General features: G+C 34.0%; 2 protein-coding genes across 2 annotated transcripts; one reads left to right on the top strand and one right to left on the bottom strand.

Annotated features, from left to right (window-relative positions):
- The first annotated feature begins 3414 nt into the window (after window positions 1–3414).
- Window positions 3415–4756, top strand: LOC117923311 (GEM-like protein 4). Its single transcript, XM_034841545.1, has 4 exons — window positions 3415–3750; window positions 3856–3936; window positions 4024–4295; window positions 4385–4756. Exons 1-4 carry the CDS (start codon window positions 3492–3494, stop codon window positions 4574–4576), a joined length of 804 nt encoding a protein of 267 aa, XP_034697436.1. The 5' UTR covers window positions 3415–3491; the 3' UTR covers window positions 4577–4756.
- Window positions 4757–12678: 7922 nt separating this feature from the next.
- LOC117923310 (zinc finger CCCH domain-containing protein 48-like) lies at window positions 12679–15992 on the bottom strand. The gene is made up of 8 exons (XM_034841543.1): window positions 15024–15992; window positions 14748–14933; window positions 14540–14641; window positions 14134–14280; window positions 13518–13637; window positions 13375–13434; window positions 13127–13224; window positions 12679–13029 (listed from the first exon to the last, which is right to left on the bottom strand). Exons 1-8 carry the CDS (start codon window positions 15570–15572, stop codon window positions 12885–12887), a joined length of 1407 nt encoding a protein of 468 aa, XP_034697434.1. The 5' UTR covers window positions 15573–15992; the 3' UTR covers window positions 12679–12884.
- Window positions 15993–27632: the final 11640 nt, after the last annotated feature.

Raw genomic sequence — 27632 nt, 5'->3', positions numbered from 1 at the left:
TCATTTTACAGAAAACAGCACCACACCCTTTGAGTTAGCAATCACACACATTTTATTCTTAAACACAACAGAATAACCTTTCTCAAGTAATTGTCCCACTCTCAACAGATTTTGATCAATCTTTGGAACAAGTAACACATCATAAATTAGCTTTATACCTGCGGAGCCTTTTTTTGCAACAGTCTCTTTACCTTTCACCTCAATAGCCCATTGCCAATTCTGACTCTTGACACCTCTGACTTGTTTACTTTGTTGAAAAGGGATTCATCAAAAGACATGTGGTTTGTGCATCCATTGTCTATAAGCCAGTCATCACTTGAACTGCTATTAGAAAAACAAGATGTAACAAAAAGTTGCTTTTCCTGGTGTTGATCCACTGCTTGCACTAGGTGTCCTTCTTGTTGTTTGTTTTTACACACCCTTTCCATATGCCCCAACTATTTGCATGCCCTGCATTGAATGTCAGGTCTAAGCAAGCAATATTTCTGCAAATGAGAGGTTATCTTACAATAAGGACATGGAGGGTGCTTGCCCTTGTTGCCTCCACTATTGTTGTTTTCCTCTTTCTTATTGTTCTTCTTACTCCATTGTTTCTTTCCTTTGTTGCCTCCTTGAGCTTGATCAAACTCTTTCACTTGAAATGCTTCCTCAATTATCTCCTCCTTTCTGTAAGCTCTCCTTTGCTCTTGAGCTTGTAGTGCATTGATGAGTTCTGCCAATGTTATTATTGACAGATCCCTGGACTCTTCAAGTGAAGAGATTTTGGATTCAAATCTCTCAGGTAAGGTCACCAAAATCTTCTCTACTACCCTTGTGTCAGAATTCTTCCCCTAGCATCCTAATCTTGTTAGCTAGCATTAGCAACTTGTCCATATAATCCTTCATTTTTTGTATTTCGAATTCCCTTCTCAAGTTCAAGACCTACATTTGCTTTGTCCTGATGTTTCCTTGATATTCTTGTTTCGAAAGATCTCATGCCTGTTTTGTTGTTTCACAGGTTATGATCTTTGTCAAAAACTGTCTCTGAAACTGCAGAGCGGATGCAGGTCTTGGCCTTATAGCTCCTCTTTCTTTCCTCTCTATTGTTTCTGATCTGCGCCATTGTTGGACCCTCAGGATTTGTTTCCACCAAGTCCCACAAGTCACATGCTTGCAAGTACCACTCCATTTTCATAGCCCATATTTGGTAATTTTCACCTGTGAAAACTGGAGGTGCAAACAAAAAATCATTTCGTGCCATATAGGTTTCAAGAGGAAGGATGGGTTTGGATTTGTTGTGGTTTATATCTCACTGGATGCACTCACACACTTTATAGGTCCCTTGAGAAAAAGGGCTCTGATACCACTTTGTAGGTTTTTAGAGTAAGAATAGAAAACACAGAAAATTTGGGGCTGAAAATTGCACACCTTTTGTTGCTTCAAAATCTGAATTTATAAAGGAAAAGAAACAAACAAAGCCAAAAAAATCTTCCTACATATCTTCAACAGATTTCTAATAGCATTACTAAGTTAAATATGAATTCAAAAAAAAAAAAAAAATCAAACTAAACTAAAAACTGTTCCTCTATCTTGCAGAATATTCTCAATAGAATTTTGGTTTATTTTAGCTTAAATTCTGCAGCAAATATAGCACTTGTCATCAATTCCTCTGTTGGTGGTTACGATATTGGAGTTACCCCAGGTTTTTCTATCATGAGGAGATTCATTTTGCTTCTCAGACCAGTCTCATTGACTCAAATAACCATCAAACGGTGATAGATTCTCAACTGTAGTGCAACATGATTGAGTCGAAGAATCCAAGGTCGATTAGTCATCATTCTCAGTCTCAGTAGCATGAATTCATTTTCTTCCTTTTGGGCAAAGATATTGATGACCATTGTGATTACTGGATATTGAAGGACATGGTTAACCTTGTCATCTGATTCCAAGTGTGACCCATGTCCCATAAAACAGAAATCTTTAATTCGCTTTCTCAATTTCCTTGGATGACATCTCATGTCCATGGTAGTGTACAAGTCAGTGGCATCAATAAGTATATCTTAAGGGACTTGATGTCTGAAGCTGCTGTGTTCTTGTTTCTCTGTATTTTAACGAAAGCCTTTTCTCTGTACTTATTTTTATATACTTACTAATGAAATTTCCATGTATCAATTCTCAAGTGTACTGATGGAAATACTGAAGTGTGATTTGCTTAGCTGTAAAACTTGCAACTAGATTTATCTGCTGGTTAAGTCGGTAAGTGAACTTTTGTGAGCCGGCTTGTCCTATGCACAGGGAGTTTCCTCTATTGCTTTAACAGAAATGGCATGTCCCAAATAAAAGTGAATCTTCCATTCCAGTAGCTAACATGGCATGTCTTCTGAAAAAGTTCCCTATTACTATTTGGTGGGGTTTTGAGTTGGTTCCTGCCCTACCAAACATAGGTCTCTTCTTTTGTGCCAAAATTCACAGGATCTGATATATGCTTCTCCCTCAAACCATAATAAAGACCATCTGTGAAAAAGGACCAAAATTTCATGATTTCTTTCTTTACTATTGTCTTCACAAGTTCTCACTTCTCACTGAGATTTAGGATTATGAATCTTGCTGGGGTCCCTTGGATGTTGTGATGGATGAAAAGGGTGGAACACCTCTTTTCCTTAAAATCTAAGGATGAGGATAAGAGGGATGATAAAAAGACTGCTAAAAAGCTTGAGATAAGCACATGGATGATAAAAAGAGTGATAAAAAGCTTGAGATAAGCACATCAATGATAAAAAGACAGCTGCAAAACTTGCGATGAGCACAAGGCAGGTTGGTCCTATCAGGTTTATGCATAGTGAGTTTTCCTTTTATGACCACTTTAATCAACTCTTGACTTCATAGGTTGATCTTTCTTTAGGGGCTTTTCCTTTTCCTCGCACCCAAAGTGTCTATGAATTTCATTCTCCTGTAAACCCAAGTTCTCAAGAGTTTCTTGTCCAGAAGAGGTCTGGTTGTTCCTACAATTTCCGTGAATTCCATCCTGAGTTGTATGATCCCCAATGTCTGGGCAAATCCTGAGAAGTACTGACTGAATTCCAGGGAATAGAAGAACAAAGAGGCTGTTTGATTTGGTGGTTAGATGCAATCTTCCTTTATGAAACCATTAAAATATCTTTTGTTTTAGCTTGTAATTTGGTTGACATAAAGCCTTCTCATTTCCCTTTTTCTTATAGTATTAAAAGAGGGCTAGCATCAGAAAGCTACAATGCCAGCTCAAAAGGCTTCATCCTCACATACTCTGAGTCATCTTCCCTTTTTCTCATTTCCCTTTTTATTATGTCCCACCATATTTAACCAGATACACCTTTCTTTTTATCTCTTGGAAAATTGAACAAAAGAAGAATAGGTCCTTGCATAGCCTTACAAAAAAGACCGAATATACCCCGTCATCTCAGACTATTTTTTATTAGAATTTATTTTTTCCTGAAGCTCAGGTCTGTGCCTTTATTCTTGTTTATGAGCAACGGATGAGTCATCAACCAGAAGTTGAAGATTCACCCACCATTTTTGTCCCTTTAAATACACCTGCATTGTACAGGGTTGATCAACTCAAAGGGTTTTTTCAATCTCTGGAAAGTAGAGCATTCCAGATCACTTGTTGCAGACTCAATTGCAGCACTTTCAGAAATATGAAGAGCCAACTCCAAGAACATGTTATCGGAATCCCAGTCAGCTGCCAATATGATAAGCCATCTCTTTCAAATGGCTCTGGGGCAATCATCCAAAGTACAACCCTCTCTCTATCTCTTTCCACTCTGCGTATCAGTTGTTAGTTATAGAAGACTTTAAAATAGAAGTCATTTTGCTAATGGGCTTGTCTTGAAATTGCAGAAAAATGGGATTCCACAAATTACAGGATCAAAAAAAACAGGAAGAAGGCAGACAATTTTGTGGATGGAGTCCGAGAGCATGGTGAGTTGCTAACTGTTACTTTTTTGCTACAGTTACGATTAAGAATCATTAACATTCTGATTTTAACATTCATTTGTGAAACTGCAGTGAGATTAGGGCCTAAGTTCTCTGAAACGGTGAAGGGAAAGTTGAGCTTGGGGGCTAGGATTCTTCAAGTTGGAGGAGTGAAGAGAGTTTTCAAGCAAATTTTTGGTGTTGAAGGAGAGAAGCTGTTGAAGGCTTCCCAATGCTACTTATCAACAACAGGAGGCCCTATAGCTGGTCTCCTCTTTATCTCTTCTCAGAAGATTGCCTTTTGCAGTGATAGATCAATCAAATTCTCTTCTCCAAATGGTGAATTGATTAGGATCCATTACAAGGTGGGCTACTCACATAAATCTCTCTAGGTCAACTGATCTCCCTTTCCTTGTTTGCTAACATCTATGTAAATTCATTTTCTTTTGTGCAGGTCTCTATCCCACTGAGAAAGATAAAAAGAGCCAACCAAAGCGAGAATGTGAAAAATCCATCTCAGAAGTACATGGAAATCGTTACTGTGGATAACTTTGACTTCTGGTTTATGGGATTCTTGAATTATCAGAAAGCTTTCAGCTACCTCCAACAGGCACTCTGTGAAGCGCAGAATCTGGTTGAGAAGTGATTCAAAGTTTCTTCCCCCAACTTCTACAAATGTATTTACATGAATCTGATAAGGATCTGTACAGTCAGAGGCTTTGTACAAATTTTTTGCTAATGAGAAATTGATCTCCAATTTTTCAACCATATTTTCTATTCAGTGCATGGAACAAGTTCTTCCAAAGTGACTATTGTTTTAGTACTATAGTAGCTATGCTATCACATAAACCCCAGCTCTTTATGTTGTGTCTGTTGTATTATATGCTGTATGACACATTCCATTGCTTCTTGTCAAATGTGTTCTGGTGTAGTATGAAGACATAATACCTGAGGAAACAGATTAACAATAGCTTTTGTTGAGTTACAGGAATTGAATGAATCTCTGACTTCCAAAACCATATACAGAGTGATATCCAACCTCAAGTATTTTTGCAGTAGCTTTTACTAGGACAAATAGGCTTACTTTCTTCTATAAGATCTTGAGTTAGGCCACCTCTGGTGAATCAGACCAGGTGAGCTGTCTTGTAATGAGGAAGCCTATACTTTAGCCAGCTTCTGCACTTCCTTTTTGGCAATCCCATTTCTAAGAAACTTGAGACACCAATTGATACCCTCATAAAAGCCTATGGAATTCATTGGTCTTGGAAACATATTGTTGAGTTTTATGTGAATTAAACTACCTTATCATTGTACTCAGCTCCATACTTTTATGAACAGATTAAGCACATTGAATTATAATTTCATCAGTAAAACGATACATTGAGTTTCCAAAGTCCATTAAATTATAATATCTGAAAATTCTATGACTTCTAATGCCTAAGGTAGCTGTTAGCACCATTTTGAGTTATGGGACCTCCAATCCCTTAAACTATGACATCAAACTCCCCCAATTTTATCGTTTACACTCTGTTAGGAGTCTGAATTTATGGAAATTGGGTCAATAAAAGCATCCCAACTGGAGGTGATTCCCAGAAATTGCTGATGTCCTTCCAGCGAATACAAGAATCCCATTCAACATTCAACCATTTAGGACAAATTAGTCATCGGTTTGGTAGTTGGATGTAATCTCCCATAGATGACAGTATGACAGACAATCATCATTTATTGAAAAATCATTACAGTATCTAATCTTTCACCCTGTAATTCAGGTGATATAATGATAAATTTGCTTAGCAAATGTCTTTTTCACTTTCCATTTTTTTTTACTAGGATCACAAGGCAGAAAGGCTGGCTCAAAGTGCTTCATTGACATATCCATATATAGCCAGCATAAGAAAAGGGAGTAAAATATAGTGTTAGGATAGAACTATTGAACTCTAACCAATGAATCAAAGATTATGGATCACTCAAAAGAAGACAGATACTCCTTCCCTCTTTTGGGAAGTTGAAGTTGTTTCAGGGCATTCTTTTCAAACTGTAGATAAGTAGATTCCATGAATAATAGGACTAGAAAATATGGGAAAATGGTGAAAGTTTTTGTGCTTGGAGCTTGAGAGCATTGTAAGTCTTTCTTTCTTTTATTCTTCAACCAGATTTTCCGTTTGGTTTATGGAAAAATGGAGGAAAATTATAGAAAACCTTGAGACCATTGGAATGAGGGCTGGAAAGATAGTTACATGATGGAATTTTCTTTCATCTCCTCTGGGTTCTCAACAACCAAACAGAATTTTGTGAAGCTTCAGTGAGACTGGGGCCTAAGATCTCTAAAACTGTGAAGGGGAAGTTGAGGTTGCAGGCTGGGAGTCTTCAAATAGAAGGGGTTAAGAGTGTTTTCAAGAAAACTTTCAGTGTTGGAAAAGAGGAGAGGCTGTTGAAGGCTTCTTCCCCAAGAGTGCCTGTTAAAGAATTCTGGCTTCTGTTTCACAGGTTTTTGAATTATCAGAAAGCTTTCAACTATCTTCAACAAGCAATCTCTTAAGCTTTAAATCCACTCAAAAAGTGATTCAAACTGATACATTTCTTCCCTTCTGCTTCACTGATGTGCTTGGCTCTGCATAGGCCATTCTTTAACCGTTTGTTTTCCAGAGTATACCATGAGTCACTCTGGAGTAATTGCTATTTTAGAAGTTTTTTTCATGCTGGAAAAGCTGGCTATAGAGCTGAACTAGTGCAATTCCATAGGAGTTTGCTCTATATTGCCCTGCCTGAATCAGTTATAGTTCCCTGATTACCGTGAATCTGAAGTGATCAATCAACATGATCATGACTTTTAATCCTCAAAATAATATTGAACACCCTCTTCCAGACATCTAGACTTCACAACAGTAAAAAAATTGAAAATCCCGGAGTTGAATTTGAGCATGACAGTGGGAAATGGAGCTGATGTGGCTATGATGCAGTGACTCTTCTTTTTCCAAAAACACCTAATATTCATGTCATCCTTCATCAGCAGTGTGACGTTTAAAGGCAGCCTTAGATTCCTTCACTAACTTTCTATGGTTTAATGTAGAGATTTGTATTCAGAAAAAGTTGAAGAATCTTTAGTTAACATGGCCTGCTACTGGTTTTTCTTAACAGATAAGGATGAGGATAAAAGAATGATAAAGATAATTGAAAAAAAAAAAAAGCTTGGGATAAGCAATATGGCAAGCTGGTCCTATCAGCTCTGTGACTTGTGAGTTTCATCAGCTAAATTGAGAAGAGCACTTGCATCACAAAGCAAAAGTGCCAGCTCAAAAAGCTTCACTAACACATCAACACAGGGTCAGGTTAATAAAGTAGGTTAACATATCAAGCTTGTTAGGATTGAATGATTGAAGAACTAACCATAAATAAGTGTGACATATATAGAAAATAACTGAAAAGATCCTCTTCTTGATTATCTTTTAGTTAAAGAAAGCTTATTTATAGAGGTGGCGTATGGCCTTTAGTCATGTTGATGAACCATAGACTTCAGAACTTATTGAAGTCATAAGTTTCCTCCCTCCCGTTTCAACAAATGTATTTACATGAACCTGATAAAACTCTGCACAGTCAAAGGCTTTGTACAAATTTTTTTGTTAATGAGAAATTGATCTCCAATTCTTCAACCGCTTATATTCTACTTGTGCACAGAACAAGTTCTTCCAAAGTGATATTGTGCTAGTACTTGAGTAGCCATGCCATATGACACATTCCATTGCTCTAAGTCAAATCACATATGGCATAGTCAAGTCTCTTGTACTATGTGCATATGACATATTCCATTGATCCTAATCAAATGTACTACGAAGATGTATACCTAGGGAAACAGATTCTCAATTGGGTTTGTTGAGTTATAGGAATTGAATGAAGTGATATCCAACCTCAAAGTGACTTTTGTCATACACAAGCTATGTTGCAACAAAAGAAAAGCTTGGCAAGACTAGTGGTCTTGCATAGATGCTTAAAGGGTTCAGCTGTTGGAAAGTTCAACCTTCTACGTTCGTCCCATCACCAACCTCTGTGTGTCATATCACAATATCACAAAGACAAGAGGCTCTAAACTCCCAACCCCTCCACTTGACCTTCCCAAAACTCCTCTTTAACCAACATACTGACTCCTTTTCAACTGTACCTCCTAGGAACTCTACCCACTACCACTTGCTCCTGTTGTGCCATGTTTCCACTCAGCCAAATCATCTTCCCTTTTCATGTGCTTTTCTCCCTAGCCACCTTTCATACCATAATCTCTCCTTTTTCTCCGGGATGAATCTCTCTTTAACGCCAAGCTGCAATTTCCTCTGACATGAAAACTACCAATATCGAAATAGCTAAAAAGTGATTAAAATGAGGGTGAGGCAATAGCATACAAACTCAAGACACTTGCATATTGGGGCATACGATCAATTATTGGTTTCTAGCTCAATTGGCAAGGGTCAATTTGGAGCAGGACTATATGCAAACCAAGATATTTCAATTATCATGAGATGCTTAAGTGAAACTTTCCTTTGGTCATGGTTGTGTTATGGCAGTTTGATCAGTTCTTCCACTTAATGTCAGAATTGCCCTTTTACATTTTGATTTTCTAAGAAGTTTGCATGAAAATACCCCCAACTTTTCTAATCATAAGGAGATTCAGATTTGTCTCTTGGGACAAGTCTCATTGTCTCTAGGAAGCATCAAACAATGCCAGATTCTCAACTGCAGTGCAAGTTCATTACGTCAAACAATCCAAGATTGATTAGTCAAGCTTGTCTCTTTTGGGTTGAGATATTGATGTTGATTGTTATAACCACTGGCAAACAAAAACACTAATAGCTATCTCAAGCAATTTCATCTTCTTTCCAAATTGGACTAGGGAAAATCAAATAGCAATTCCAATGTCATAATTGGATATTAAACTACATGATCAATCTTGTCATCTGATTCCAAGTGTGCCAGTTGTCCCATGAAACAGAAATTGGAGGACATCTCATTTCTTGGGAATCAAAGTATTCACAACAACTTCAGGTTCATCTACTGGGGTAATGCACAAGTCAATTGATTAGTTATGAGAATGTTTAATTTACATTTCTCTTTGTAATTCTTAAAACATATGACTTTCCTGACCACTATCGGTTGTTTTGTGTCAATCAGGCTGCACTGATTATTGCTACCAGACCATGAAGAGACAGGGGAAACATGTTGTATTGTCATCTGAATAGAGATTCAATCTGTTTTCATTGAGACGATGAACACGGATACAAGCCATCAGTTTGTTATTGTCCCACAAAGTCCTCTATCGAGACCAGTTCAGGGCATTCAAGATATTCACATGGGTGCTTGAGTGGAGTGTTAAGCTGGTACGGCATGCTGAGTTAGGACTTGACAGAAGAATGTCATTAGCTTAAGACCGATGAATTGTATTTCAATTATGATTGTGGGAACTTTGTAATTGGTGAAACTGTTGATGAAAAAGAAAGTTCTTGTCCTGCATGTTAATGTGTGAATTTATATTCTTTTCCTCTTATGTTACATTTGATTATATCTTAAGGCACTTGAATGTCATAGGCTGTTGTGTGTGTTCCTCTGTAAGTTATGAAAAGCCTTGTCTGTAATTGGTTTTATAAACTTATAATGAATGTTATACATTTCTATGTGTCCATTCTCAGGCCTACTGATTGAAATATCGAAGCATAACTTGCTTGTCTATCGAACTTGGAACTAGATATGTCTGCTTTTCAAGTTGGTGAGTTTACTTAGAAGGGCTGGCTCTTCCTATGCACAGGGAGTTTCCTTTCTATTGCTTTTATAGAAATGGCAAGTCCCAAATAAAAGTGAATCTTCCCTTCCAGCAGCTAACATGTCATGCCTGCCAAAAAAGTAGCCATTATTATCTGGTGGGGTTTTGTCTTACCAATATTAGGTCTCATTTTTGTGTCAAAATTCATAGAATCTGAATTATGCTTCTCCCCTTAAACAATACTAAAGACCACCTGAGGAACAAGACCAAAATTTTGATGATGTCTTTCTTTACTATTATTTATTTTTTTACTGGCACCAATTTTCGTGGACCCCCTTTGTTCCAGATTCTCCAAACTTCACAAGTTCTCATTGAGATTTAGGATAATGAATCATGTTGGAGTCCCTTAAAGCAAGGTAATGGACCACCCAAATCCACAGCATCAGTATTCTGTGGGGAATAAAGGATTCAATATGAATCTTGCTGGGATGTTGTGATATATGAAAGATTCGTTGTATTGTTCATCAAAGCTGTGTCATTCAACATAGGCCTTAGACTCTAATTTTTTTTTGTGGTTTTATGTAGAGATTGACATTTGGAAAAGGGTGAAGCATCGTTAATCAGCCCGGTCTACAACTCCTTTTCCTCAAAATCTAAGGATGAGGATAAAAGGGAAGACAAAAGGACTGCTAAAAAGCAGTAGCACATGGTAGGTTGGTCCTATCAGGTTTATGAATAGCGAGGGTCTTTCCTTTTCTTCACATGGGAAACCTCCAAGAATTTCATTCTTCCGTGAATCCAAGCTATCAAGAGTTTTTTTGTCTAGAGCTGGTTGTTCCCACGATTGCTGTGAACTCCATCTTGAGCTGTAGAATCACGAATGCCCGGGCAATTCCTGAGATCTTGTGTCTGAGTCCCATTCCATTTTCAACCTTCTAGAACAAAGAGGCTGTTTAGTTTGGTAGTTATTTTCAATCTTGCTCTGTGAAACCATTAAAATATCTTATCTTGCAGCTTGTAATTTGGTTGATGTAATGCCTTCTCATTTCCCCTTTTTCATATAGAATTAAAAGAGGTCTGGCATCAGAAAGCTAAAATGCCAGCTCAAAAAGATGCATCTTCATGTACTCTGAGTCAGCTTAAAAAAAGGAAGACTGAACTGCTGACCAATATATAATATTATTTATATGTGTCCAACCCTATTTAACCAAATACACCTTTCTTGCAATTTCTTGGAGGATTGAACAAAAGAAGAATAGGTCCTTCTTACAATAGCTTTTCAAAAATGGCCGAACACACCGTCATCTCAGACTGTTTTTAAGTAAGTTATTTTTTCAAAAAGCTCATGCCTGTGCCTTTATTCATGTTGATGAGCAACGGATGAGTCATCAACTAAAAGTTAAAACATTCACCCACCATTTCTATCCCTTTAAATGCACATGCATTTTACAGGTTTCTTCAATCTCTTGAAAGTAGAGCATTCAAGGCTTACTTGTTGCAGACAAGTCAGTTGGAGATAGAGATACTGAATTGCAGCACTTCTAGAAATATGAAGAACCGCTCCAAGAACACATTATTGGAATCCCTGTCAGCTGCCAATACGATAAGCCATCTCCTCCAAATGGCTCTGGGGCTATAATTCCAAGTAAAACTCTTTTTTTCACTTTGTTTATCAGTTGTTTTAGCTATAGTTCTCCCTGAGACTGAGGGAGTTCAAAAGAATTCAACTCGTAATCATCCCTCCACACCCCTCCACAAGCTAGTTGAAGTTGCACTTGCCCAGACCTAAATAGAAGGTAATGCAACCATTGTCATTGTCTGTAAGACTGTAACTAATACCTCTGTTTCCATTCTTCTTGGCAACTTCTCTCATGAGTGTCTAAACTTAAAACTAACAGACCATATAGACACTGTATGGACTACAAATCCTGGTTTCATATATAGCACTAATTTGGATGCATTTTATTTTTTTATTTTTATGTTGCATTTGCTAATACAATGTATTTGAAAAATAAAGAAGCTTCTGTACTAGTTCTACACAGCTGTATACTACGAGCTGCAAGTGGTGCGCAGAGCCTTGAAAGATGTAAGAGACCTTCACTTATCCCCTAAAACAATGCCTTCTTTTTAGGTCAGAGTACCCTTGGTTCCAGTGACATGTCCTCCTTCCTTTTCCATCATTCCTTGCTACATCCAAACTATAATTTCATTTCATTTCATTTCCCTCAATATTTGAGATGATCAGGAGAAACAATGTGCAAGCACTGTCTAATCTTAATTATTTCTCCTGATCATCTCAAATATTGAGGGAAATGAAATGAATTGAAATTATAGTTTGGATGTAGCAAGGAATGATGGAAAAGGAAGGAGGACATGTCACTGGAACCAAGGGTACTCTGACCTAAAAAGAAGGCATTGTTTTAGGTGATAAGTGAAGGTCTCTTACATCTTTCAAGGCTCTGCTCACCACTTGCAGCTCGTAGTATTCAGCTGTGTAGAACTAGTACAGAAGCTTCTTTATTTTTCAAATACATTGTATTAGCAAATGCAACATAAAAATAAATAAAAAAAAATTTAAAAAAAAATGCATCCAAATTTTTCCGTCAGCCAGGCTATAGCACTAAGAACTCCCAGATTATGTCAAACCAACATAAAATTTTTTAACATTACCTACAAACCTCATTAGTTTTTAACTAAAACATTGGTGTATTTTATCAACAAAGAGGACAATGTTTCCCTTCATATATCCTGAATCCATGTAAATAAACTTTCACTACTGAACTTGGGTGTAACTAGTTTACACAGTTATCAATGAGGTGGGACTAAGTATTGACCACCCCAACATTGGATCCACAATTTTTCTGCAACTCTTAAAAATACAGTGGTTCAAACACTAGATTCCAAGCAAGACTAGGGAGCAATGGTAAATGAAGCAAGACCTAGCAACAATTCAAGCAAAATTAGGAGTAACCCCCAAAACAAATTGTTGAAAATGGAAATACGAATATGACAATGAATTTTCATTGAATGAATGCTGATTACAAATTTACAGTTTGTAAGAATACTATAAAGAGAATTCTTCATGTCGATGATTATATTCACAATCTACTAAAAGCTTCTATACAGTTTTCAATAGAAATATCATGAACATGAAGGACCAAAACAAGAAACAGAGAATGGCTTTATGGAGATGACAGCTGCCTTCCATCATTCAGGGTGCCAATGAAGTTGGATCCGCCTGCCATTTCCAAACATCAACTTGTCCAGCTCCATCCCCAATGAAAAAGAGTCCCCCAGGACCTATTTGAATCGCTCGGACTTCTTCCTTCGCAAAAATCCTGGCCCTCTCGGTGAATCTATGCCACAACAAATAAAATTAGTCCACCAAGAAGCAAGGAAGAATAATGGAATTATGAGGAGAAATACAACCTAGAAAGTAATGGTTATACTCACGATGGTAATTCATATAGCCGAACAGAATTGTCATTGCAAGAGCACAACAATATTGGTTTTCCTTCTGAATCGAACATACCAAAAAGTGCAAGCACACCCTGTAACAAGAAGCAGAATATAACAGCATCATAACAGAAATATATCAGCAGTACTGCTCACATTCCCTTGATAAAAAGGTTCCTAGAAGCAAACCAAAATCCACCATGCATAAATTAAGATATAAAAAGAAATGAATGACAATAACTTACATGTTCTTCATTATGTGTATAGGTCACTTCCAAGTTGCCAGCTTCAGTAGCAAACCAAACCTAAACCAAAACAAGTATCAGAACAGACATCCAGTCTAATATCCAAGGTGAATGTAATAATTGTAATCAGAAATGAAACTGACCTTAATTGTTTGGTCCAATGAACATGATATCAAATAGGGACCCCAGCAAACAAGAGACATCACAACTGATGCATGCTCCTTCAGAGTATGAATACACTGTAATGTATTAAGATCCCACACCTGAAAGGAATATAATAATCACTTTTGTATACACATTTTACCAAGAAATATTATAAACCATGACAATGGAACAACTGAGCAGTGTTAAAGACTATTAAGTCAAATAACATTTACTACATATTTTAATGAACCATGGATTTTGCAATTTGGAAATTCAAATAATTAGTATTACCAGTGACTGATTTTTCCAGGACTCTAATGTACAACATGCTATGACCATTAAAGAGGAGATTTGCGTAAGTGTCATATGCAACGATAATAGAAGCTTTTGAATTAACAAACCTATTTCTGCTGAAGTTGCTCAATTAAATTGGCTTTCAAGTGCTATTTTTCCAGTCCACATACTTTGTATAGACTCGACTATTTTCCAGTTTTCACTTAATGGGAAATGATAAAACAAACACCCTTAAAATAAAAACACAAGCTGACATATTTCCAAACCACTCTGCATAGAAAAATGATATAATAGTACATAAAAGAGCTTAATTAAACCTACTCTTATTGTATTGTCCATGGAACCAGAATATAGCCTCCCACCACCAACTGTGAGCGAAACCACAGCACAATTGTGGCCTCCCAATGTTGTAGCCAGCTCAAAAGCATTGGTTTCCTTATTGGGTTTCCATGCATATATAGTGCCATTCTGCAGCACCAAAAATTAAAAATAAGAAATAACTTTGTAGTGTGACCCCAACATGTTGAAATAGCGAAAGAGAAAAAAAAAACTTGGACTCAAATATGCAAGTTCTTTCACACTGCCATTTTCAGGTTGTAAAGCTGTATGGGAAGTTGGGACTCCATTAGTCGTTTACAGGGGTAAGATGATATACCAAATCATTACCATTCCTAAGAGCAGGACACAGAAAGTTACACTAGATATAAGGAGTCATCAAGAAATTTACCTCTGCCCCTGCGAAGAGCATATCATGATCCACCACCATAGCATAAATTTGCCCAACTGGTCCATCCAGAGAGAGATCGGCACAAGACTCAATATTCCATGCCTGAAACATTACCAGCATAGATTTGATCAGATACATCAAATTATAATCAAACTGAATTGAACAAACAAATTGTAGAGAAAAGGAATAAGATGTGTTACAATCTTACCTTAACAACATCTTTTATTCCAGCAAATACCCAAGGGCCTGCACTGATTAAGGACCCAATTTCCCCTCCAAGATTGACCACACCATCACATTGACCAGTATGGCAGTCCCAAACCCGTATATACCCATCTCTACTGGCAGTATAGAGCTTCTCTGAGCCAGAAGGAAGCACAATTCCTGAGATGGCCTGAACAAAGAAAAAAAATTTCTCATGGATAAGATGTTGTTCAATTTAACCAATTAACAAAAGCACCATCTTAATTACTGCACCAACTACCTTGATGTGCCCATTAAGCTCTGCCAACTTGAAAACCCCATGGCCCTTAAACCATGAATGGAGATACCGGCACTTATCTGCCTCCACACAATTTCCATGTAGCCAGTACTTGCAGACCCTTTCTCCAATTACTTTCTGTGTAATTCCATTTCCAGAGCTACTTCCTGCTCTTGTTGGACTTGATGAACACCTTAGATTAGTTGAGTCCCATTCACCCTTCTGGTCAGAATAGAGAGTCCCCTCCCTGTTGTTTCTATGGGATTGATTTGAAGCTGATGAACGCTTCGGAGTTGTTGAACCTGATGACCTATCCAGACTCATTAAACTTGATGCACTCTTCGAATCAGAGTCGGGATTCCTCTGCCAGCAGTTTTTGCGGAACTGATTTGAAACTTGATAGTGGGTGTTTTGGGGCAATTCTTGGTGCAGGAACCTACAAGGGTTTCTGTTGCACCTCCCACGGAGCCAATAGGAACAAACCATGTTGTTCACATGTCTTCTTCCCCTTTCATTTTTGTCTCCAACCGATCTTGATGGCTTGATGTCCATGGCTGTATCACAAAAAATACATAGGTAGAATATATAAGTTTGCTGCACCAAAAAAATCCTTCAAAATCCTAACATCAACATCGAGAAAACCCTTAAATCTATGATCTTCAATTTAAAACCCTCAGAAATCCACCATGATCCTCAATTTAAAACACTCAGAAATCCACCACGAATAGCTGCTAAACATCAATTAAAATAAAATAATTTCATCTCTTCACATCCATCAAACCCTTAACTTTCCAATTCTTAAAAACTTCAATCCAAAAAACCCATATCTATCAGAATCTTTAAATTTCCGATTCTCAATTCAAAATACCAAATAAATCCACCAACCCATCTTCGATATGAATCAAAACCTCAAGCAAAAACCCAAAATATAAAGAAAGAAGCAAACCTGAAGAAGAAGAAGAAGAAGAAGAAGAAGAGGAAAACAAGAGAAGAAGGCGGTCTTCAGAGAGAACTACGCAAAAGTTATCTACGAGCTTGCTGTTTGTTCTTTAGCTCTTCTCTTTCTATTTATAGGCGCAAGTAAGCGCGGGAATGTTTGAAATTTGAATTTCCGTTAAACGGGCGCGTACTCATCACCTTACTTGATCTGCCCGTTAGGCGCCGCCGCCCCGCGTTAAGTAAATAAAAAATTACAAAAATTAAAATAAAATAAATAAATAAATAAAATTGAAAAGAAAGATTAGGAATCAGTAGGAAAATAACAAAAAAAATGGTTTATAATTTTTCATTACAAGTAAATTTTCTTGAAAAATCAATATATTTTAATGGTCTATAAATTAATATATTTTATGTAGTAATGGTTTTTTTCTCTAATTGTGAACATTCATATCAAACTTTTATTAATTAAAAATATTTATCAAAAATATATTTTAATATTTTTTATAATAAATTTATAAAAAATTATTAATATTTACATAAATGATATAATATATACATATATTCTAAACCCTCACTAATTTTTTATTATTTATTAAAAATTAATATTGAATCAAATAAATCAAAAAATGTATTAGGTCATGTTTTCAGAATCGTACCGGTCATTGAACTGGAAAAGTTACCTATTTACGGTTCATTGGTCAGATCGGCGGTTGAACCGTGGTCGAACCAAGAACGTCATAAATATATATTTTATTATTTTATATATTATTAAAAATTAAAATTTTAATAAATTATATCTAAAATTTGACAGCATATACTTTGTTTGTTGAGTTTTTTCACAAAATTTTTTACCTGTAAAAGTTATCAATCATCATATATGATATCTATAACACAATATAAGATGTTATACATTCAAAATGTCAATAAACCTAATATTCATCAAATAATCAAACCATTGCTATCCTATATTAACCAAATTTTCAAAGAATTGTTAACTTAACACATTATCCATAATAGATAATAAAAATGTCAACCATAACACTTAAATAATTACTCAAAATATAACATGTCAATGTTTGAATATTCATGAAGATTTTTGCATACTAATAAACATAAAATTCATGTCTTCATTCATTTTGGAAATTGGAATATGGAGATTGAAAACAAGCATTTGGAAAACCAAAGTTCTCCACATCAAGCCCTTTTATAGCCACCCCACCACCATCCTTATCATTTACAAAAATATTGAATATATATAAACAAAAAGTCATTTTTGAAGAAAAAAAATATAATTATTAAACTTTTATAAGTTTAAATATTCTACTAACCAATAAAAGAACTTGAACCTTCCACTTCATTTATTGGAATTGACCCTTCTTCATATAGAAGATTTTACAATTCTTCAATATTTAGCTCTGTTGGTTGATCCTCATCAACTATCCAAAAATCGGTCTCATCAATGCATGCATAGTCAATGGGATCATAGATTCTTTTCTTGTTATAAAACCTAAAAAATAAAAGCATATAATTATTCATAATTATGAATAAAAGAATTTAAATTCAAAACAACTAAGAAAACATTTATATCGATTTTTTAACCGCAAATTGTAATGAACGTATACAAGATCCTTAAGCATTTGATGTTCCAATCTATTCCTTCTTTTGGTATGTATATGTTCAAAGACACTCCAATTCCTCTCACATCCAGAAAACGATGTAGTTTGGCTCAATATTCGAATGACCAACTTTTGCAAATGTGGTGCACTGTATTCATGTAGCCTCCACCATTCATCTAGTTACCATTTCACATTAAAAATAAGAAAGAAAAAAAAAAGCATTAGCAAGTTTAAAATATTAAATAGTAAGTAGGTAACTAATAAAAAAGAACAAACACATTAATAAATGAAAATAATCTTTTACCAGGTTAAAGTACTTCACGTGAAGAATAAGCAAGGTTTTTTCCAAAACTTCCCAATTGATCACGAAACAACTTCATTTCATTCATTGTATCAAGCTTGCCTTTCAGAACTTTTTGATCAATAACATCCATGACACCTCCAATAGTAGTTGGCTTATTACAAAAGTTTTCCTGATCATATTAGAAACATGGATTCAACCAATAAGCTGTTGAATGAATGCTTTTCTTTAGTTGTTGATCCCAACATTGCTTTATGATCTTTGTATAAAGCTTGTATAGTCTTTTGTTGTAGTTAAACAACTTCTTGATGCCCAAACAAACCCTAGACATGCCTTCATAGACATATCCCATCGAAGGCCTCTCATCACAATCAACAATACATAATAAGCGTATTAGTGGAGACATAAGATTCACAACAATCAAACAATCATTCCAAAATATATTATCCAAGATGATGGAAACTGCAACTTTGCTTTTATTATCCTTTGAATATCTAGAGTTCAGAAAGAACTTACTAGTCACCAAAGCTTGCAAGTCATGTTTATGATCATGAAGACTATTGAGTGCAATGACTGTAGTAGCAAAGGGAGTTGCACCAAGTCGGAGAATCTCTGTCCATCCGTCTCTTTTTCCCAACCAACTTAACAAAGCAACATGATTATACACAATAATTGTCACCTTTGATGTACATCTTACAAGTTCAACAACATGGTCCATCTTACCAATATCCTTAAAGATCAAATTAAGATAATGAACTGCACAAGGTGACCAATTGATGTGTTTATGCTTTTGAGAAATCAATCTTCCCATGGCCACATAATTTGTTGCATTATCAATCACTATATGAACTACATTGAGTGGACCCACCCATTAAATCACCTCATCAAATAACAGAAACAAATTAATTGCATCCTTGACAATGTCTGAAGCATCAATAGATTTCACAAACGAGATTCCTTCAGGACAATACACAAGGAAGTTGATGAGTGTTCTTTGTCTATTATTTGTCCAACCATCACCCATTATTGTACACCCAACTTTTGCCTAAATTGCACGATAAGAGTCCCACAAGTAACTGAACTTCCTTCTTGGCATCCTTTAAAAGATTAACTTGCAACTGATGGTAATTTAGACCCTTATATCCAAGACCAATTGCAGATATAGCATCCAACATTGGCTTGAGGGTTGCCGGCTTGAAAAGACGCGGCGGGGAATTGGGAAGAGGCAAGTCAGGCCAGTCAGGCGACAGTAGGGAGGGTTGTCGGCTTGTAATGGCCGTCGGTGGGAGCTGTTTGGGTGTCGCCGCATGTCAGGGGCAGGCGGAGTGATAATTGTTGCGGGGGACGAGAGAGGGTTTACAATCGTGATTTTATACCCTCTAAAACGAAGTCGTTTTGATGTTATTTAAAAAAAAGTAAATTTAATTGAACCGATCGGTTCGGAAGGAATCGACCAGTTCGTCTGGTTCACCAATTTGACTGCCGGTTCGTTCGGTTCACCAGTTGGACCATTGGTTCAAGCGGTCCGATCTAGTTTTTAAAACCATGGTATTAGGTGTTATATATATATATATATATATATATATATATATATATTAGACATAAAAAATGCAAAGATAAAAATGGAAGGGTGAAACATTTTGGGAGTCTGTACTCTCTTTTCATTATAATGAAAATCTATAGCAATTATAAATAGTTATAATCTCACATTGAGAGCGAACCGTTAGAAATCTTGTGTATTGGTGTGCTTTAATTTTTAGCATTGATTTATTATCACTTTTGGAAAATAGGATTAGGGTGTTTTAATCCTAATATTAAGTGCATTAATTTACATTATTTTAATGATTAAATGTCTTGTTATCTCAAATAAAATAGTTAAAATGATTTATTATCTTTCATTATGTCATTTTATTTATTTTTTAAAAAATATGATATTGTTTATAATATATTTTCATGTCAAATTAATATTAAAATTTAATATATTATTATATTAAATTAATCTTAGGGCTACTTTTTTTTTTTTTTTTCTCATTCTTAAGGGAATGGAACATATTTCTTTATAGGGCGTCAATGAAACTCATTTTCTTGCAGACCCTTTCTCAAATTACTTTTTGTGTATTTCCATTTCTAGAGCTACTTCATGCTCTTGTTAGACTTGATGAACACCTTAGATTAGTTGAGTCCCATTCACCATTTTGGTCAGAGTAGAGAGTCCTCTCCCTAATGTTTCTATGGGATTGATTTGAAGTTGATGAACGCTTCAGAGTTGTTGAACTTGATGACCTATCTAGACTCGTTAAACTTGATGCACTCTTTGAATCAAAGTCAGGATTCCTTTGCCAACAATTTTTATGGAATTGATTTGAAATTTGATAGTGGGTATTTTGGGGCAGGTCTTGTGGAGAAACCTACAAGGGTTTTTGTTGCACCTCCCACGAAGCCAAAAGGAACAAACCATGTTGTTCACATGCCTCCCTCCTCTTTCATTTTTGTCTCAAACCAATCTTGATGGCTTGATGTCCATGGCTATATCACAAAAAATACATAGGTAGAACATATAAGTTTGCTGCACCAAACACAACCTTCAAAACCCTAATATCAACAACAAGAAACTCCTTAAATCTTTGACCCTCATAAATCCATTAGGAACAGCCACAAATCATCAATTAACATAAAACCATAGTTTTAAAAGGCTTAAGGAGCACCAAAGCACAAAGTAGTCCTGGAGCGTAAAGCGTAAGCGCACCTAAGGTGTGTGCTTTAGTGAAGTGAGGCGCACCCTAATTTACATATATATTTTTATATAATATAATCAAATTTAACAATCATTTATATGTCCTAAACAGATAAATCATCAAATATCATCCAAAACTTCAATTTAATCAACAAAAAACATAAAAATAAAGAACTCCAAGCATAAAAAGAAATCCAAATTCATATTGCTAATAGCCTAATACATATTCAAATCCAAAGTTTCCAAACCAAAACATGAAATTTGTCCACAATTCAAAAACATCATTAAAAAGCACTTGAATAACAAATTTGTCCACAACAATCAATCATCACTCCTCCTCTAAATCAACAAAATCATCATCATCATCATTTCCATCATCACATTTGTAGCCTTCTCCATGTTCTTCATCTGCTGAATCAATCATGCCTCCATCTTCATTTTCATCTATTAGTGAATGAGAAGGCAAAGTTCTAGAACTTGAAGCTATCCCCTTTGTTGGTGGTATTATGCTTGAGCTTGCTTTAGCTCTAACTTTAGTATCAAACCTGGCCTCTTCAGCTCCAGTAGCTCTAGCAACATCACCCCATGTCAAATTATCATCATCAAATACAAAATCATCTTGTGTATCTCCACGAGAATCCTCATCTTCCATTCTTCCTATCAACCATTCATTTCTATCATCTATATCTTTCAACGAAATTGGGTCAATGCTATTACGTTCATTGTATCTTCTCTTCAAGGCTTGATTATACTTAATGTATATCAAATCATTCAAGCGTTGATGATCTAACTTATTTCTCCTCTTGCTATGAATCTGCAAAAATTCATAAGCTCATAAATATATTTTAAAGTTTTAACTTTTAAGTTACATTCAAGACTCTATTAGACTATTACTTGTAATTATTTTGGTCACTTACATTTTCAAAGATTCTCCAATTCCGTTCACAATATGATGCAATGCATGTTAAGTTAAGGACTTTCATTGCAAACCTTTGCAAATTAGGAGCTGAAGCTCCATTTGCAGCCCACCATTCAGTTGTAGTATAGATGTTAACAATTTAGTGAAACAATTCACCTATTTTAGAAAAAATACATTCTAATAATTTAAATAAACAAAACTAAATAACCAATCTAGTGCTCTAGTCTTCCTTGTCCTAACAGCTAACTCATTCCCGAATAGTCCTTAGGCATTTGTGTACAAACTCATTTCGACCACAACTTTTTCTTGCTTAGCAGGGTCTCTTGTTAGTCTTAAGATGCATTTATACAAATCACTCATAATCTCTACATCATGCTCTATTTCTAGTTTATCATAGAGGAATTATGTGTTCAAAAAATACCCTACTGCATGCAAAGGCCAATGAAGCTGAATCTCCCACCTCTTATCAATGATGTTGAAGATTTATTTGTACTTCTCTTCATTTCCATTAAAACTTATCACAATTGTATCTTTAGCTCTATTCATGGTCTCATAGATTTATTCCATAGAAGCTTTTATTTCACCATCAACCAAACGAAGCACACAAACTAGGGGACTCGAAACTTTTAAGCAAAACACAATAGTGTTCCAAAATGAAGGCATTAGAACTATATTGGCTATAGTTTTCCTCTTCTGCTCTTTTACCCATTTACCATTTTCCTCAAGTTATTTTTTTGTTCATGCAATTGCGATAATGTGATAAAAGTCATTGCAAACCGAGTCTTAACATGCTTAAGCAATTCCCTTTGTCCAGTAAACCGCCTCATCATGTTGAGTAGCCTTGAGTGATTATAAATGTACCTATTTAGTGATATAACCCTCTCCAATGTCCTCTTGATGTTTGGTAGCTTTCCAATATATTACAACATCAAGTTAAGGCAATGTGCAGCACACGATGTCCAATACAAATGCAGACAGTTTAATTCTAACAACCTCCCTATGTGACATTGTAAACGATAACTTTATATAAGTTCTCAAGATAAATAATTCAAAATTTAAAAGTAAGTAAAAATTCAAGAAATAGTCTTTATTACCTGCTATCATATAACTTGAGTGATTATCTGTTATAACTTGAATAACATTCTCCTCACCAGCTTGCTTTACCCATTTGTCAAGCAACTCAAACATTTTCTTTCCCGTCTTAATCATTGAAGAAGCATAAATAAATTACATAAATATGATTCCCTTTGAACAATTAACCAAAAAGTTCACCAAAGTTCTCTATTTCCTATCGATCCATCCATCTGACATAATTGAATATCCATTTTTTTTCCATTCCACCATATAATCTTTCATCAAATATTTTGTGAGAGCTAATTATTTCTTAAGGTTAGTAACTCTTACCTCATGAAGAGTTGGTCCTTTCATACCCACACCATATTGGCCAATAACCTCAATCATTTGTTGAAAACTCGAATATGTGACTGCGTTAAATGGAATAGCAGCCTCATACATCCACCCTGTGATAAACATACAAGCTCTTTCTCTTGCTTCCTTTTTATAGGCATCATTGATGGTAGTTTGATTCATCTTCCCACTCCTTTGATTTTGAACAACCATCTCTGCATTAGGAATGAAAAAATGATCCATAGGACCTTTTTGTCTTGTTTTTTTTGCGAAAACATCCTACCACCACTTCCTCCTCGATTACTACCTCCACTAGAAATGTTGGTGACATTCATTCTACTATTAATCTCCTCACCAAAATCTTCACCTTCCAAACCAAACAAATCTTCATTAACACCGAACAAATCTTCATTAACATTTTCGCTCCCCATATTCATTTGTCTTTTTGACTTTTCTTGGAACCGTATACTCTTCCATTTCTTCTCTAACATATTTCAGACATTTTCTACACTTTTTGGCATTTCTATATCCACCAGCAAGATGTTGTTTGTGTCTATATATGTCTCATTTGGTTACTTTATCACAAAAAATGCATATGATGGTGTTCAAATCTTTTTCATTAACCAAACGAGCATACTTCCATTTGAGATCTCTTCTTCCACTTGCACTAAAGTCCACTTGAGTTTCACTCTCATTATCCATCTTACAAACAAATTATCTATACTACAATAAAATAATTATAATTAAATTAAAAAAATTGAAAAAAAATGCATATCATATTAACAAAAAATACGCACATGAATGTTTTTTGTTTGTTTATTTTTATTTAGTAAAAATTTCATGTTAAAATACAATATTTATATTTATACTACAATGAAATAATTATAATTAAATTAAGAAAAAAATAGAAAAAAAAAAATATGCATATCACATTAACAAAAAATATGCACATGAGTGTTTTTTGTTTGTTTATTTTTATTTAGTAAAATTTTCATGTCAAAATACAATATTTATATTTATACTAAAATATACAATATTTATATTTATACTAAAACATACAATATTTATATTTATACTACAATATAATTATAATTAAATTAAGAAAAAAATAGAAAAATTAATATGCATATCATATTAACAAAAAATATGCACATGAGTGTTTTTTGTTTGTTTATTTCTATTTAATATAATTTTCATGTCAAAATACAATATTTATATTTATACTACAATATACAATATTTATGTTTATACTACAACAAAATAATTATAATTAAATTAAGAAAAAAATGAAAAAATAAATATACATATCACATTAACAAAAAATATGCACATGAATGTTTTTTGTTTGTTTATTTTTCTTTAGTAAAATTTGCATGTCAAAATACAAGATTTATATTTATACTACAATAAAATAATTATAATTAAATTAAAAAAAATTGAAAAACAAATGTGCATATCACATTAACAAAAAATATGCACATGAGTGTTTTTTTGTTTGTTTATTTTTCTTTAGTAAAATTTTCATGTCAAAATATAATATTTATATTATACTACAATATAAAATATTTATATTTGTACTACAATAAAATAATTATAATTAAATTAAGAAAAAAATTGAAAAAAAAAATGCATATCACATTAACAAAAAATATGCACATGAAAGTTTTTTGCTTGTTTATTTTTATTTAGTAAAATTTTCATGTCAAAATACAATATTTATATTTATACTACAATAAAATAATTATAATTAAATTAAGAAAAAATTGAAAAAAAAATGCATATCACATTAACAAAAAATATGTACATGAGTGTTTTTTGTTTGTTTATTTTATTTAGTAAAATTTTCATGTCAAAATACAATATTTATATTTTAAAAAATATGTCAATGAGAGTTATGAGACAAGAATGGAAAAAAATGCAGAAAAGTGAAGAAAAGAGAAAAAAACCTAGGTCCCGAAAAGGTATATGACTATTTTTTCTCTTTTTTTCTCATATTTTTCCTCATCTTCTTCGTTTTCTTCACTTTTCCATTGCCTAGCTGAGGCTAGGTCAAGATTTGGGAGTGGTGTTGGCTTCAAAACAATTAAAAAAGGAGACTGGAAGGGAAAACAGGGCTAAAACAGTGTAGTTTTGGGTTTTTTTTTTTTTTTTTTTTTATAAAAAAAAAAAAAAACAGGCTCCAAAACATCTTTTTGGCTTGTTCCTTTTAAAATAAAATAAAAAGCCAAAATGACATCATTTTGGTCCCAAAATAAAAATAAAAATTAGGGCTTCTCAGCCTTATACAACTCGACGTGGTGACGCCGAAGAAGAAGAGAATGAGAAAAAGAAAAAAAAAAAGAATGAGAAAAAGAAGGTAGGGGATCAAGGTGTACCTAGGGACCACATCGCGCCTTGCGTGCCTAAGCGACGCCTTCATGAAGGGTCATCGCCTGCCTTCAGGCGAGGCACCAGAGGATGGCGTTGTGCCGCCTAGAGCCTAGGCGCGCCTTTTACAATTATGCATAAAACAACTTGATCTCTTCAACATCTATCAAAACCCTTAACTTTCCAATTCTTAATACAAAAGCCTAAGAAATCCACCATGGATAACCATAAACCAACCTTCAAAACCTTCTTCCAATTCTCAATTTAATATCCTAAGAAATCCATGATATACAATCAAAGAAACCTTTCAAAACCTTAATACCAATATCAATGGAACCCCAACACAATCTTCAATTCTCAGTACCAAACCCTAAGAAAACAACCATGAACAATCAACAAACCCTTAAAAGCTTCAATCCAAAACCCATATTTATCATAACCTTTAAATCTCCGATTCTCAATTCACAATACCAAATAAATCCATCTTGGATATGAATCAAAACCCTCAAGCAAAAACCCAAAATATAAAGAAAACAACCCCATAAGAAGTTTAAAATTCCACCAATGCTAGGAGATTGCGATCATCGTTATAGGTATTAAAAAAATTAAAAAAAAAAAAAGCAAACCTGAAGAAGATGAAAACAAGAGGAGAAGGCTTAGTAATCGATTGTCTTTAGAGAGAACTACACAAGTTATGTACGAGCTAGTTGTTATGTTCTTCGGTTCTGCTCTTTGTATTTGTAGGTGTTGGAATTTTTTAAAATTTGAATTTCTGTTAAGTTGGTGCATACCCTGCTCCTAGTTATTGTTATGCAGCACTTCACTTCATCCATCCATTGAGTAAATACAAATAAAAAATAAATTTAAAATAAAGATTAAGAATCAGTAGAAAATTTAAATTTTTAAGAAATATGTTGGGTTTAAAGAGTAATAAACTATGCCACCATAATTAGGATTTGAAATGTAGTTGAAATCAAACATTGAGAAATGATATTTTGTAAATTATTGTCATTTCTATGAGATAATGAAAAATAACAAAAATTGGATTTTGAATAGTTTTTAAATATTTTTAAATTATGAAAAACCTAATTTTATTATTATTATTATTATTTTTGGAAACATCCATTTTTTTAATAATATTTTAATATCTTTATTATTTGTAATATAAAAAAGGAATTCTTTACAATTGAAATTACAATATTTAATAAAACCCATCTTATTGTATGTTAATTTTTTTCTCCTTTCAAAATCTTTTGAAAAGAAAAAAACTTGTAATGAAAGCCTAAAAAAAAAATTATTTTAGTAGCGATGGTCTTTTTTAAATTTTATAAATGAGAACATCTCAATCAAAACTATGAGTGTGATTTAAAAACAATTTAATATTTTTTAAATGTAGAAAATAATTTTAAAAAATTCATAACCTTTGTAGTAGTTATTCTTTATCAACAATTTTTAAAAAACAAAGTAGAGAATAGTTTTTAGAAAATAAATAGAATGTATTTTTATTAGTTTTTACAAAAAAAAAAAAAAACAAAACAAAGAGGAAAACATAAAGAAAAAAAGTACAAAAATTAAATTAATTATAGGTAATATCTTTTTTCTTTTGTCTCGACAACATAATTCCGATATCAAATTTTTTTAAATATCAGCTTCCTTCAAATTGCACATGTTCTTCTAAATGTTGGATTGATCATATTTTTTTCTACTTGTTTTTTAAAAATTGTCTTTATGTTAATTAATTTTTTTTAGTATTTTATAAATATAAGGGTGTTTGACAAGATGTCACTTTTCAAAAAAAAAAAAAAAAAAAAAAACCAAAACTTGTTTAGATAAATTGTTTTTAAAAATAATTTTTCTATTTTAATTTTTTCAAAAAACTGTAAATTCACTTTATATAATATTAATTATTTTAATTCATGTCTTGTTAAAAATGTAAATAGTTTTATAATTGCTAATGAATTAAAAAATAGATAGTTCTTATTAAAAAATGAATAATAACAAGGCTAATTACACTTTACCCCCATCCTATAACGTGTTTTGCATATTGCCCTATCAAGTTTAAAATCGAGCAATGTACCATTCATTCTTTATAATTGCATGCAATATAATTTTTTTTAAAAACGGCGTTATTTTTTAAATGGAAAGGTATGTGCTCTTTGCGTGACCAAAGGCAAAATGATCATTTTTTCTCAATCTGCAGTCCTCATTTTTTCGGTCAATCGATCGTGTCTTCCCTTGTTGCTGCTAGTGAAGCCCCAAGCCTAAGCTATCCTCCCCCGTTCTTCTTTTCCTTTAAAGCCCTGAAATCGCAATCCCACAAAGTTGTTGC

Source organism: Vitis riparia, chromosome 10, assembly GCF_004353265.1.
Source record: "Vitis riparia cultivar Riparia Gloire de Montpellier isolate 1030 chromosome 10, EGFV_Vit.rip_1.0, whole genome shotgun sequence".
NCBI classification, from domain to species: domain Eukaryota; kingdom Viridiplantae; phylum Streptophyta; class Magnoliopsida; order Vitales; family Vitaceae; genus Vitis; species Vitis riparia.
The sequence above is the reverse complement of the archived record's forward strand: the minus strand, read 5'-3'. Positions and strand labels throughout refer to the sequence as shown.